General features: G+C 41.7%; 1 protein-coding gene across 1 annotated transcript in view; it reads left to right on the top strand.

Annotated features, from left to right (window-relative positions):
• wdhd1 (WD repeat and HMG-box DNA binding protein 1) overlaps positions 1-14,724 on the top strand; it is a 22,439-nt gene extending 7,715 nt beyond the window's left edge. Inside the window, exons 11-26 of the mRNA XM_055220994.1 lie at positions 2,183-2,348; positions 3,006-3,196; positions 4,360-4,544; positions 4,718-4,959; positions 5,353-5,487; positions 6,406-6,562; positions 6,637-6,751; positions 7,538-7,669; positions 7,760-7,947; positions 8,353-8,462; positions 8,528-8,587; positions 9,112-9,149; positions 9,550-9,702; positions 11,177-11,316; positions 12,242-12,377; positions 14,490-14,724. Of these exons, the coding sequence (XP_055076969.1) occupies positions 2,183-2,348; positions 3,006-3,196; positions 4,360-4,544; positions 4,718-4,959; positions 5,353-5,487; positions 6,406-6,562; positions 6,637-6,751; positions 7,538-7,669; positions 7,760-7,947; positions 8,353-8,462; positions 8,528-8,587; positions 9,112-9,149; positions 9,550-9,702; positions 11,177-11,316; positions 12,242-12,377; positions 14,490-14,660 (2,319 nt within the window). The 3' untranslated portion in view covers positions 14,661-14,724. The remainder of the gene's footprint in view (positions 1-2,182; positions 2,349-3,005; positions 3,197-4,359; positions 4,545-4,717; positions 4,960-5,352; positions 5,488-6,405; positions 6,563-6,636; positions 6,752-7,537; positions 7,670-7,759; positions 7,948-8,352; positions 8,463-8,527; positions 8,588-9,111; positions 9,150-9,549; positions 9,703-11,176; positions 11,317-12,241; positions 12,378-14,489) is intronic.

Genomic DNA, 14,724 nt, shown 5'->3' with positions numbered 1-14,724 from the left:
CAGAGATGGTTTTCTTTAAAATGATACCAAATACAAAGGATTAAATCATTATCTGACAGGCAACACATGGACTAAACCAAAATATGGACCTGTGTCTTAAGTGTATTTTTCAGCACATGATTTGTACTCTTCAAAGGCTGTTGACTGTGAGAAAGTCTATCACTCAAAAATAGAAAGCCTAGATAAGAAATTTATGAAAAATCACTAGCCCTTGATTTATTCAATTCATGTTATATAAAAAAAAAAACGTGCCCCTTCTCTATGTAACTGCTGCTGTCAGGCTTATCATTTTGGTCTTAAAAGTTTTGTATTAAGCTGCTCTACATGATCCTGGTGCTTTTATTTCACTATTTTGTCCCTAAATCAAGATATGAAGATTGATAACAGACCAATCTGGCACCTGCTTTCCTTGAGGGCTTGACAGACAGCATTGCTAAGCACCCGATATATATATATATATATATGTATATGTGTGTATATATATATGTGTGTGTGTGTGTGTGTATGTATATATATATGTGTGCGTATATATATATATATGTGTATATATGTATATATATGTGTGTGTGTATATATATATGTGTGTATATATATGTATATGTATGTATGTATATATATATGTATATATATATGTATATATATGTATGTATGTATGTGTGTATATATATATATGTGTGTATATATATGTATATGTATGTATGTATGTATATATATATATATGTATATATATATATGTATGTATGTATGTATGTGTGTATATATATATGTATATGTATATATACCGTATTTTCTGGACTATATGTGGAAAATATACATACCACTTTGGCCTGCAAGTAAACAATCCGGTGGACTGAAAACTTTATATTTTACTTTTTAATTGTTTCTTAAATAGGGCTCTGTTGGGTAAGACTGCGCATTAGCGTAAAAAAGGGTGAATTGTAAGATAGGAAATAGTTTTCACAACCTTAAACTAGACTTGTGATAAACTAAACATTTACAATACAAAAAAACAAGCTAACAACTTTACTCTCGATCTCACTCCAAATCACTAAATCCATTGAATTCTTCATCCTCGGTGTCGGTTCTGAACTGCGTGAAGTAGATGACGCTTTCACTTCCACATGGCTGTCTTACTGGTACAGAGTGCCCTTGCGTGCTCAATGTGTCGATAACGAAGGCTAGACACATATAAGTCTAGACACATATAAGTTGCATCTGAGTATAAGTCGCACTCCCGGCCAAACTATGGAAAAAAAAGTGTGACTTATAGTTTGGAAAATACGGTACTCTATTCTACTAACCCTTCTCTGTGGTATGAGCTCAGTCACTCTTCAGAGAGATACTATTGTGGCTGAATCGGCACTGTCAGTCACTTTTGAATCAGTAATAATTATTCATTTGAGGAAACAACAGCTAAAATGGGCACTGTGTAAACTTTTTGGTAGAGGGTCCACTACCTGCTTCCCTCCTTAGAGATGTTATTGCTTTGTCTGGAATGTTCATATAGGTGACTCCACCAGGCCAAAACAGGTCAGGCCGCAGGAGGCCAACCCTCCACCAGAAAAGTTACACTGTGGGCCTTTCATATTTTATGCTCAGATGTTTTGGTTTTTTTTTTTTTCTATTGATAGTTTGCCGTAATATCACGCTGGCGGCGTCTCTACGGTGGAATGTTCAGTAGTTACCATGGTGGCGCAATGCAGACATTCACAAACACTGCCAAACTTTTTAAAACCTCAAGAGCAAATACAAAAGGGATTTAAACCACAGATCTTCAGGAGCCTGTGATCAATACGTGCGTTCATGGTCCTGTTTAGGAGTTTGAAGTTCAACAAAAAAGGTGAAAGTGACAAACTGAAAAACTGTTGGATAATGCTAGCTAGCTTGTGACTGTAATTTTATATGTGAGACTTGTTTAAAAGCACGAATAATCTCACCTGTTCTAGTTGCAGCTAAGTCAGGTCTTTATGGTCAGATTGTGTTAAAATAAAGCACAGAGTCAAACAGAGCTTCAGACAGAGTAGTGCTTACCCTTAGCATCACACCCCCAGGGAATGTTGATGACATCAGCTGTAAAGTATCAATGTAGCAGTAACTTAAATTGTTAGTATACCGGTCAGGCCTTTCATAGCAGTTAGTATAAAACCAAACCATCGCTGTAAAGAGTTTATTGTCATGGCAGCCGTCCACAGTGGCGCGAGACTTTGACGACCTGTTTGACGGAGACGAGGACGGGCAGATGGATGAGGGTGAGTCTCCACGGCGACCACAGGACGACGATGACATTATCACGTCGACCGGACGCATCAAGAACAGAGCAGCTTTCCTCGAGGATGACAACTCTTTGGGTGAGATTTAGATACTTTACACCAAATTAGGACTGGATTTATCCTGAGCTCACACTTAGAAAAGCATAAATTTTCCATAAGGAAATTACTTAAAGAGGGGGTATTATGTAAAATCGACTTTTTGGACCTTTCTACCATGTTTTAACGTTGTTCTGAACAAGCCTGAAGAGGTTTTATGTCATCCAAGCACGTTTAAGTATTTTAGCCATCTCTCCCGGGTCCTATTCGAACCCTCCTTACGGTTAGCAGTACGAGTCTGTACAAGGCTGCGCCCACAAGCCTCATGCTCCCACACATCAACTCTCCATAAATATACATAAATATTATACAAAACTGTACACAGCAACTTCACAAACCTGATGTGATGTGCAGTAGTTTCATTAGCGGGATGCACGCTGATTGTGTTGTGATAGCGCTCTGAAGGGGGACTGCCTTAGCATGGGGAGCGAAGCGCAGGGAGACTCAGAGTGTCAAAAACAAAACTGAAACTTACTAAACATGTTAATATGTTATGTGTTAGCAGTTAATACCCGATATTAACCCCGTCTTTAATATTACAGTAATACAAAAAAACTCTTCAAACCAAATTGAACGCGCTAAAGTATTATGTTATTATCAGTAAAATATGACACGTTGTAACTGTTCCTCTCTCCTCAGACACTGGCTCTTTGAAACTTGGGGGAGAGAAGTTTCGAGATGACGATGATGACGATGGGGGCAGCTCTATAGCGCCTCCCCCTGGTCCCCCTGTGCCCCTCCGGCCTGTATATGAGGGTCCGATGCCCACTCCTCCTCAGAGAGCGTTTCAGCCTGGCTCCACCCCAGCCCATCTCACACATAGATTTATGGTACAGATATAACTACTACTATCTAAAACTACTGCATCTGTGTATATCAACAGTACTTCTACATCTAAAACTGCTGCATCTAAAACTACCTCTATGAATCTCTACTGACCGCCAGAGGGCACTGCTCCCAGCACTGAATGACTCCTTACTCTGCGCGTATGCAAAGCGAGTCATTCAGTGAAGTTTTAGCATCTGCAGAGCCTCCACATTCAGTGTTTAAGTCGCTCTAGGCTTTAGCGATAACATTAGTCACGATCTGCGTCTGCCTCCCCTCACAACTGAGGAAAATCAGCTCCAGTGCACTATATCACAATATTCCACATTTCATTTCATTCCCAAATATATCACTGTACCTGATTACAGCTATTCCTGCTTTTATGTGGTGCCGGATAAACCATAAATATGACTTTCCGAGTGGAAGTTGCACCAAGCCATTTGCTCAAGGAATTTTGGAAGCACGAATGACCTGAGTTGGGATGTCAGGGGCGCCAGTTGGTGGAAGTCAAGACAGTTGTTACAAATTATCTTGCAATCTATCTCAATTTTTATCAAGTAAACATTAAGATAGGAATAGGTCTTGTGGGCCATAGTTTCTGCTTAAAACAATGAGTCACAGACAGATGCACATCATAACGAACTCAGGTCACACCGGTCCATGAACAAGCAAATGTGATTTCCCAATCAAACTGCCCATAGAGCTATAATAATAGTAACTGGATAAGACACTCCCCCTCTGTCCTTGTTGTCATCAACTAGTGGCCGCTCCATAAGTACTGCTGCTCCCGGTAGCCTAAGCCCTTAGAATTCTCCCATAGAGCACAATGCATGCATCAGCTTTCACAAAGCTGAGATTGTAGAGATTGTTCCCTATTTTCACAACATAAACTTAAAAAAAAAAAAAAAAAAATGTAAATGTGGGTGGCACTAGGCCGGTATTCAGGAAGTAATTCAAAAAATTGGGGGTATTTTGCACCAGTGAGCACAGACCGTTGAAAACAACACAACACCATCTTTTGTTCAACTTCCAAATTTTATTATACTTAAATGGAACTGCCACACCTAATTCCTCAGGGACTACAGGTGGAGATTAGCATTTGTGATAACTTTGCCCCTGTTTCAGGCAGTAGCAGTACTGGTAATTAACCCTTCTCTCTCTATCTCAGATGTGGAATTCCGTGGGGATTGTCCGTGGATACAACGATGAGCCAGAAAACGCCATAGACGTAGAATTCCACGACTCGGCAGTGCACCACGGCATGCACCTTTCCAATGCCCTTGGGCACAAGATGGCTGACATCTCCCAGGAGGCCGTGTTACTCGCTTGCCCCAGCACTGACGAACTCTGCAGGTATAGGAGGAAGGGCATCTGATGCACAGGGAGGGAGGGCATTTGTGCATCAGATGCCCTCCTTCCCTGTACGTCAGAGAGGAGGGGAGGGTATCTAACACACAGGGCATTTGACCCACGGGGATATGGGAGGATGGGAAGGTATCTGAATCTTTCCACTCCTTCTCCCTCAGTAAACTGGTGTGCGTGCACTTCTCATCCTGGGACACTCATAAGGAGTGGGTGGTGGACCTCCCTCGCGGGGAAGACGCCCGGGCTTTGTGTTTGGGGCGGAGCTTCGTCGCTGTGGCCACCTCAGCCTTGCTGCTGCGCCTCTTCACTATTGGGGGACTCCAGCGAGAAGTGTTCAGCCTGAGCGGGAACGTGGTTTGTGTGAGCGCCCACGGAGAGCAGCTGTGTGTGGTCTACCACCGAGGTACAAGACTGGGACTAACAGGTTTACAACAGGATCTAATACCAGACTAGACCAGGACCAAACCGGAACTACCTGTGTCTGAGTGTGTACGGTGACCAGCTGTGTTTGATCTGCCACTGAGGTACAGAGTGGAGCTAGATCGGGACTAAACCGGCTCTGAACCAGGATTGAACCTGTGCAAAACCTGCGCTAAACCTCGGCTAAACCTCGGCTAAACCTCGGCTAAACCTCGGCTAAACCTCGGCTAAACCTCGGCTAAACCTCGGCTAAACCTCGACTAAACCTCGACTAAACCTCGACTAAACCTCGACTAAACCTCGACTAAACCTCGACTAAACCTCGACTAAACCTCGACTAAACCTTTCTGAGTTTCATTGTTGATATTGTTTCCAGGCACAGGGTTTGATGGGGACCAGGCTCTGGGGGTGCAGCTGCTGTCTTTGTCCCAGAAGAGGAGACTGATCCTGGACCAGCCTCTGCCCCTCAGCCCTCAGTCCACCCTCAGTTGGATAGGCTTCACCGCAGAGGGTACAACACACTTGAATCAAATTTTATTTAAATGATTGGTTGAAAAGGAACAGGTCAATTCAGGCTCGTTTAAGACACTCAAACAGACCAGGAAGTGGGGCAGGACGTTTCCGTGAAGAATTAGCATGTGTTCGCTACATTCAAGTGATAACACTATGTCCAAGAGACCTAATCCTCTTGTAATCAGACCAGGCAGCACTGTCTGGCCTGTTAACTTTGTAAAATGAGCACTGTTCCTCTCTGGGGAGACTTTTCAGACTGATTGGATGAACTAAAGTGGCATGCTATAGGCAGCGCCTCACAGAGGTGGCTAACCTGCGCTTTCCCCAGCGACAGCCTGTGCACTCTTGTGCCGCACAGCCAGTGCACATGAAGGGGATTCTGAGCCACTTACCGTGTTCTGTGTGTAGGGGCTTAGGGCAGGATGAAGGCATCTGGTGCGAAACACTCACCTCCACCTCAGCTTTGTTGGTTAGCCCATAACAATGATGATCTAGTTGTGATTAGTTTTGCAATTTTGCTTTGAAATGAGCATTCAATTTGGAGTTCTGAAATGATATGGACTGAAATCTTAACTTTAAACTCATCCAAGAATCCTATTTATTTCAGAACATGTTTGTAGAGGTCTAAACTACAGGGTTAACAGCCATTTCCTTTTAAAGTAATTTGCATTGAGTAACTGCATACAGGTCACCTGTCCTCATTGAGAACTAAATATCCATGTGTGCCCTTGCTGTGTGTCAAATGCCCTCCCTGTAACTCCATGGGGTCTTATTTTGTGTTAAAGGTACTAAGCCTGTAGTTCAGACCTCTACAGACATGTTTTGAAATGCATGGGATTCTTGAATTAGTTCAAAGTTCAGATTTCAGTCTGTGAATTGGGAAACATTATTCTTCACTAATGTTTTGTGTTTTCAGGGACCCCATGCTCCGTGGACTCTGAGGGTGTGGTCCGGATGTTGAACCGCTCTTTGGGAAACACATGGAGTCCAGTTTGTAACACCAGAGACACATGCAAGAGCAAGTCCGACCACTATTGGGTCATTGGAGTCCATGAGAATCCTCAACAAATCAGGTAAGAACAGAGGACCAGGGGGCGCAGGGCCAGAGCCGCAGACATTTTAATTTAATATCGTGTTTGTTTTGCAGGTGTATTCCATGTAAAGGTTCCAGGTTTCCTCCCACTCTGCCCAGACCTGCGGTTGCTGTGCTCCCCTTTAAGATGCCGCTGTGTCAGACGTCCACAGAGAAGGGCCAGATGGAGGTACGTGGTGACAACACAACACAACCTGGAGACAAGTCAAAATTCTCAGGTGAAATTTGCTGTTTAGATTGCAGATTACTGTCAGATTGCAGATTTGTTTATGGCTAATATGTCTGTAATTACTGGGCCTATTCATATGAAACATAAGCTCAAGTTAACATCGTCTCAGTTGGTATAAATAAACACAACAGCTTCAAAAAGTGGTGCCATTATTCAGCCCCAAAGAAGTGATAGTTGTCAGTGGAATGGACTTTAAGCCATAAGATCAATGTGAGAAGTTTGTGCAGCCAATCTCTAAATAATGAGAAGGTTCCACATTTGTAGCTCTCCCATAGGGTTGTATAGACCCTGCCCTCCATCTGAGATTATGAACATCTTATTCTAGAACGTGAACGCACCCTATTTGTTCTTGTCCGGTACTGGTTACGATTTTGTTCAGTCCTAATTTAGTTCTGGTTTAATGGGTGGGTAGCACTCGAGCCTCACAGCAAGAAGGTTCCAGGTGTGAAGTTTGCATCTTCTCCCTGTTTCTGGGTGGGTTTGCTCTGGGCACTCCAGTTTCCTGCATCAACCCAAAAAATGCACAATAGGTCAAATCCTCCAGCTAAAGTAGCAACAAGATCTGGAGATGGGTCCCTGTGCGGACCACTGCAGTGACACTAAAGGATGTGTCAAATGCAGAGGATGCAATAAAGTTTACCTGAACCTTAATCCTGGTTTAGTCTTGGCTTACTCTTGGTTTAGTCCTGGTTTAGTCCCAGTCCTAACCTTGGTCTCTGGTCCCAGGAGCAGTTCTGGAGGTCAGTGCTGCTTCATAATCACTTCGGTTTCCTGTCATCAAACGGATATGAGATCGACGAAGAGGCTCAGAGCCAGAGTCTAAAAGAACAACAAGAACTGCTCATGAAGATGTTTGCAGTGAGTAATCCTCTGCACCATCTCACCTTCCCCTCTCCTTAACTCCTCTGACCTTATCTCCTCTTTCTGACGTGTCTTGTTCCTCCTCAGTTGTCGTGTAAGTTGGATCGTGAGTTCCGCTGTGTGGAGTTGGCACAAATGATGACGCAGAACGTTGTGACTCTGGCGATTAAATACGCGTCTCGCAGCGGAAAAATGGGACTGGCCCAGAGATTGAGTGAAATCGCTCTGGAGAAGGCCCAAGAGGAGCATCAGGAGGAAGAGGAGGAGACAACCGGGTGAGGAGGGAGGCATCTGACACACGGGGAGGGCATCTGGCACACAAGGATATAGGAGGATGGGAGGGCATCTGACACACAGGAGGATATATTTAGTTTCTTCTGTTAAATGCCACAGTTCTCTGCGCTAACTCACTCTGACAGCGGCCTCGGGTCAATCCTCCCCCAACAACAGAAAGAAAAAACAGTTTGAACAATCCCAAGGATGCCCTCCCTGTGTGTAGGATGCCCTCTATATGGGTTTTATTCTGTGTAAAATCTGCTAACCCTGTAGTTTAGACCGCTGCAAATATGTTGAGAAATGCACGGGTATCATGGATTAATTTAAACTTCAGATTCCAGTCTCTCAGAAGTGAAAGCTCCTGGACCTGTGTAAAATGTTTAAAATATTGTATTTTTGTCCAGGTTTAGCCGCAGTGAAATGTCTCGATACAACAGCCGACAAACTGAGGAGGTGGAAGAGGAGGATGAGGAGGAGAATGAGGATAGGGAGGAAGAGACACAGCCCAAGAAACGTAATGTCTCCTTTTCTCATTAAGGAGGTTGTGGTTTAGACTTCTGATTTGTTTCTTGTTTTTAGGAATGAATCCGTTCGCCAAAGACACTGCTCCCTCTCCAGAGAAAGCCGTTCTCAAACCAGGTCTGAACTGAATCTGTTATTAAAATTATTATTTTTTTAAATCAAGCATTTGTTAAAGAGTGGGTATTTTGCAAAATCTTTCTAATTATGCAAATCTTTCTGCCATATTATAACATTGTTCCCTCCTCAAAAACATGCCTGAAGAGGTTTTAGATGCCATCCATGCATATTTGAGTAACCAGGCCCTATTCAAACCCTCCTTATGGTAAGCCTGTAGAAGGCTCTTGGCCTATGCTCCCACATGACAATTCTTCATAAATAAAATTTCCAACAACAATAAATATACAAAAACATGATATAAGACAATATGCTACACCTTCACAAACCTGATTCGATGTGCCCTGACTTAATGCAGGGACCAAAGGGAAGTTGAGACTCAGAAACAAAAGGGAAAGTTATTAAACATGTTAATATGTTGTTTTCTGTGAATTAGTAGAATTATTAAAACAATAAAAAGTAACATGGTGATCTAAATACCCTCTCTTTAAGGACTTCCTAAATTTTATTCCATTTTCCCATTTCAGTTGCAGTGTCTAAAGTCGCCCGCTCCAATCCCTTCAAGGTGCTGATCTAATTTCAATTTTTTTTTTTACTCATCAAAACAGCAATTTATTCTGTTTCACATTTAATCGTGCTGTACCTGATTTCTTTCCATGTATTTGAGAAAAGTGTGTCTTACCCCTGTACAGATCTATTGTGTAAGCAACTTTTAAAGGTTAAAATAAATCCACGAAAGTGCGTGTTAACATGCTAGTTGCTGTGATAGCAAAACTACACTTTGGTCATTGAGAGTTGTGAAAAGTGCTTATAAACTCATTGTGGTGAATAAATAGTGGAGAATTTTAGACCACTGCAAACTGTTTAAAATGAACAAGTTATGTTTTTTATGTTTTTAAGGCAGCAAGAATCAGGTACAGTGCATGAACTAAGTGGATTATCTAACTGTAAATGTGTCTCCTCAGGTGTCCTCCGGAGGTGCTTCTCCCGCTCAGCCGCGTGTCACTAACATCTTGGACAACATCCCAAACAGGAAGTCCGCTCCACTCACTTCTTCATCCATCAAAACCAAGAAGAGTCCAGTCCTCAAACCACTGGCTCCAAAACCCAAGAGCAAGGTACAGAAACACCAGCTCCATGCCTAGTTTAGACCTAGTTTAATCTTGGTTTAGCCCTGGTTTAGACACAGTTTAGACATGGTTTGGTCCTGGTTTGGACCTAGTTTGAACCTAGTTTGGACATAGTTTGGACATAGTTTGGACCCAGTTTTAGTTCTGGTTTGGAGCTGATGGGGACACTTCAGATCTTTTGGCATAATGACATGTTATGTTCTGAGCATCTAGGTGACCGGTGCTTTAATCTAGTGTTTCCCAAACAGAGGTACAGGGGCCACAAGCACTGACCAGAGAATGGAATGATTTCACATTTCTCTGAATATAAAGTGTTCTTTGTCTAAATAAATGGTCTTTTTGGAGTATTATCGATATCTTTACAAATAGTACATTCAATAGTGGTAAGTGACAATATGCTTCTATAGTAAACACACACAGACAAATTAAGACAAAATAAAATAACGTAAATCGTAAATAAAAACAATGATTAAAATGTATGCCATGTAGTGCTAAAAACATTTTTAGACTATTAAATGAATACAATTTTAGAATTTATAAAATAATAGACACAGCAGACCACACAACTCATGCAGTGTTTAAAGCTAGAAAATAAAAGTGGGTCTTAAGATAAGACTTAAAATACTGGGCTGTTTAGACCTGGGGGGCCAGAGTGTTCCAGAGTCTGGGGATCATCCAATCAGATTTGTTTATTTCAGTGACGCATGTGAAACAAAGAAGCTTACTGGTCACTTATCATTTACAAATAATATCAAACTTCGCTCCCCTCAGATGAACAGTTTAGTGCTTTGCTCATTGATTCTGCAAAAATCCACCATGTTTTTCAGTTCCCTGTGATATTTTTGTCCTTTATTTTTTCCAATATGGATGGACCATGCCTGACTCACATCTTTGTAAAGTACTGAAGAAGTGTGTTTTCTGGATCCCAGGCAAGATACATAATGTATTTCCACAACAATCATTGGCTAAGTCCATTTTCGGCCTTACCCGAAAAAAGACACAGAAAGAATCTGTTGGGTTTTTTTTGTTTTTTTTTATCGAAAACCTCAATAAACTTGCACTGTTTAAAACCAACATGCCACTTTTTTTGGGCTATTGAGGTTAAGAGGAGTAATTTACATAACATATTTAGATTACCATGTTGCGTTTTATTATTTTGAAAAAGCTGTATTCACCAAAAACAATGTATTAACCCCCCCCCCCCTCATTTGCTCTCCATGCTAAGTCACTCCCCTTTTAGAGTGACTTCACAACACAATCAGTGTGGATGCTGCTAATGAACCAATGCACACTGCATCAGGTTTGCTCTGTACAGTTTTAAAGTTTAAAACCTCTTCGGGCATGTTTTTGATGAGGGAACAGTGTTATAACATGATAAAAAGCTAAAAAAAAATAAAAATCTGTACTTATCATCATAATACATTATAATACTTCTTTTGTGATCATGTCGTTTGCTCTACAGACCCAGTCCACTCTGCTGCAGATGAGCTCCAAGACAAACACCAAGAGACAGGAATCTGAAGAGAGACCAGAGGAGCCAAGAACCAAGGAGCCTAATCCCAACCCTGCACCACCATCACCAGAGAGCACAGAGAACAGGAGGTACTGTCCCTCACCAGAGCACAGAGAACTAATAATAATAATGCTTTACAGGCTCGACAAAGCCTCTCAAAGCACTACGCTGCTGTCATTCATTCAATCCACACTCTGTGGTAAGATACTACTGTAGCCACATCTGCCGTGGTGTAGACTGACGGAAGCAAGACTGCCAATCTGCACCATTGGCCCCTCTGACCGCCACCAATGATTCACGCACACAACAATTTTATACTAGGCAATGTAGGTGAAGTGTCTTGCTTAAGGACACAATGTCTGAACTTTGTCCGAGCAGGAATTGATCATCCAACCTTCATGTTGTGGGACCCCACTGCTCTAACCACTGAGAACAGGAGGTACTGTTCCTCACCAGAGAGCACAGAGAGGAGGAAGTCCCTCTGTCAGGTGCCGTCTCCGTGGGGTCCTATTTTGTGTAAAAGCTGCTAACCCTGTAGTTGTTTGCAAACATGTTCTGAAATGCATGGGATTTTTGGATTAATTTAAACTTCAGATTTTATTCTTTTCTCAAATTAGTATTTTATTAAATTGTAATTCTTTCTTTTACATTCCTATGTGGCCTTATATCTGTGTAATCCCTCAGTCACCCAGGTAGGCTCCATAGTGGTCCATGGGTGTATACTGCTCTATGTATCTTATACTTGTCCTGATACAGCGCAAAATCATTGTAAAGCTATTCAGGAAGGATTAATATCTGTCCTGTGAATGTGTCATTTTTAGTATGGATACCTACTCAAATGTGTGTCTAGTTTTGATACTAGTTTTAGTATCTGATTTTTGATACTTTTGACAACCCTAGTAGTGTAGATATCTAAACTGTCCAGCCCTGGTTTAGACTTGTGAATGAAAGTATTTCTGCGTTTTATCAAATAGATGTTTAAATGTGTTTGTATTTTTACCCTCTTCTGTCCAGGCCTCAGACTGGCTTCCAACTCTGGTTGGAAAATCACAGAAAAAATATTCTGGCAGAAAGTCCGAACCTCGATGAGACTGACCTGATTAAAGACGCAATGGGCAGGTTCAGGAGCCTATCTGCAGAGGAGAGACTGGTGAGAAAAAATGGTTTAGTCCTGGTTTAGTCCTGGTCTAGTCCTGGTCTTCTAAAGGCAGCTGCTCTGTTCTAATCTGATTGATTTAAGTCTGTTAGCGAGCCCCAGGACAAAAGAGGACAAACGTTACAGTGAAAGGAGCAGCAGGCAACCACCTAGCAACCACAGCGTAAACAAGGGCCAAATCTTACACAATAATTATGATTAAACTAATAAAACAAATGACATCACTTTATTTATTTAAATGAAGGTTTAAACTATCAGAAAAATGCATCCCTTGTGCATAAATTGTCGCTGCATTTTAGATGGAGTGTTCTGTGTTGATGACATAGGTAGATTTCCTAGATACCGCGCCGGTGTGCTGAGCCTATGGAGCTCGTACTGACGGAGAAGGTGCTATGTCAGGACAGGGCACTTGAGCAAGAATCAGTGCATTTAGATAGAGATCAACCATTATATCTTTTTTTCATAGTCGATGCAACACTGATTGTTTAGAATCCAGAGAAACTGACAATGAAACTGACGATATTTTTGGGCTGATATTTTGAAGGTGATATATTGGGCTGATTTTGATTATGAGCTCATATCCTCATATTCTTTATTCATATGGAGGCAGCTGGTTGGGCCAAATGAAATCGGCCTGTACTGGAGATTTTAAGCATTCTATATTATGCAAAACTGACTCTTGTGAGCTTTAAACCATGTTAGGTGTTTTTAGGTGAACAGTATCTGCTGTCAAGGGACGACAGATGAAAAATAGACTTTGGCTAATTCTGGCATATTTACAGAAATGTCAATTAATATGCACTGACCCTGAAATAAATAAATAAATAAATAAGTTATAATGTTGTTACCTCCTCATACACATACCTGGAGTTGTATTTTACTTCCTTCATACAGAACCCTTTATTATTAGTCTGTCTACATCTCCAAAACTCTGTTCCACCTTGTGAAGTCATGAAGCGATAGTTTTCAAGTTAACAGCTACCTTTATGTTTTGTTTAGTTGAGACTGGAAATTCCAGAGCTGAATTATTCTAGTGAAGGTGTATGCAGTTTAAAAACAGTGGAGCACTTCCTGTATTACCACATGATATCACAAGGTGCAGTGTTTTCAATTAAACATGTGTGAATGAAAACAATGAAACAAAATACAACTCCAGATATGTTTTTGATGAGGACACAACATTATACTTTATTATAGATCAGAAAAAAGCATAATACGGGGCCTTTTAAAGCCAATAGCCAATACGGCGATAAAAAAGCTGGGCTGTCTCTACCCTTGGAGTCTACTTGGAGTGTGTATGGAGTTGATGTGTCAGTGTGCATGTTCAGTGTGCTTGTGTGTCTGTGTGTGGCTTTAATGATGTGTCCTGATGCTGCATTCATTTGAACACTCAACAGGTTCAATACAAGAGCAACAATACAGCTGCTATGGGAACAACAAGAGCCCTGGAATAGACCTGGGTTAGACCTGGTTTAGGCCTGGTTTATTCATGGTGTAGACCTGTTTTATTCCTGCTATAGACCTGCTCTAGACCTGGTTTATTAGTGCTGCAGACCTGGTTTATACCTGCTGTAGACCTGCTGTAGACCTGCTGTAGACCTGCTGTAGACCTGCTGTAGACCTGCTGTAGACCTGGTTTAGACCTGGTTTAGTCCTGGTTTAGTCCTGACTCAGTTTCTGTGTGGGTTTATTGAGGTATATTTAGGAGCCACCTGTACCAGCCAAACAAAGACAGTAATGACACGTCTCCTTTCACGTATGTGCGTGAGAGAGTGCTCGTGTGTGCACACATAGATCTGCGAGCGTGCATGTGAGTCTGTGTGTGATCAGTACTGATGGATCAAAACAAAAGAGCCACTGTGACTCACCTTCAGATCTAGGACTGAACCAGGACTGAACCAGGACTGAACCAGGACTGAACCAGGACTGAACCAGGACTGAACCAGGACTGAACCAGGACTCTAGTATGAACTGGATCAAACTTGGTAATAAGCACTTGACCAGGAAAAATTTTAGTTTAGTTCTATTTTAAACCTCTTCACCTTTTGTAAATATTAAGAAATCATTCCTAAATTTTAATATTTAAATATCTCTGTTTTGTTTCAGTCATGGACAGAGAGAGCAAAGGGTCAGAGCGGAGATGACCCAAAGAAAAGGAAACGACCTGAGGAGGTAGAAGACAAGGAAGGGAGCAAGGAGACAAATGAGGAGACGAGTGCTAAGAAGGCCAAGACTGTGGGCGTAGCTGAGAAACTGTCCGCCTTCGCTTTTAACTAAAACTACTGCTCCTTTAATCATGAGACTGTCCAAATGTTTACCCATGTTTCAATAAATATTTTTT

Source organism: Periophthalmus magnuspinnatus, chromosome 3 (genome assembly GCF_009829125.3).
Source record: "Periophthalmus magnuspinnatus isolate fPerMag1 chromosome 3, fPerMag1.2.pri, whole genome shotgun sequence".
Lineage (NCBI taxonomy): Eukaryota > Metazoa > Chordata > Actinopteri > Gobiiformes > Gobiidae > Periophthalmus > Periophthalmus magnuspinnatus.
Note: the sequence above shows the minus strand (reverse complement) of the source record. Positions and strands in the feature narration are given on the sequence as shown.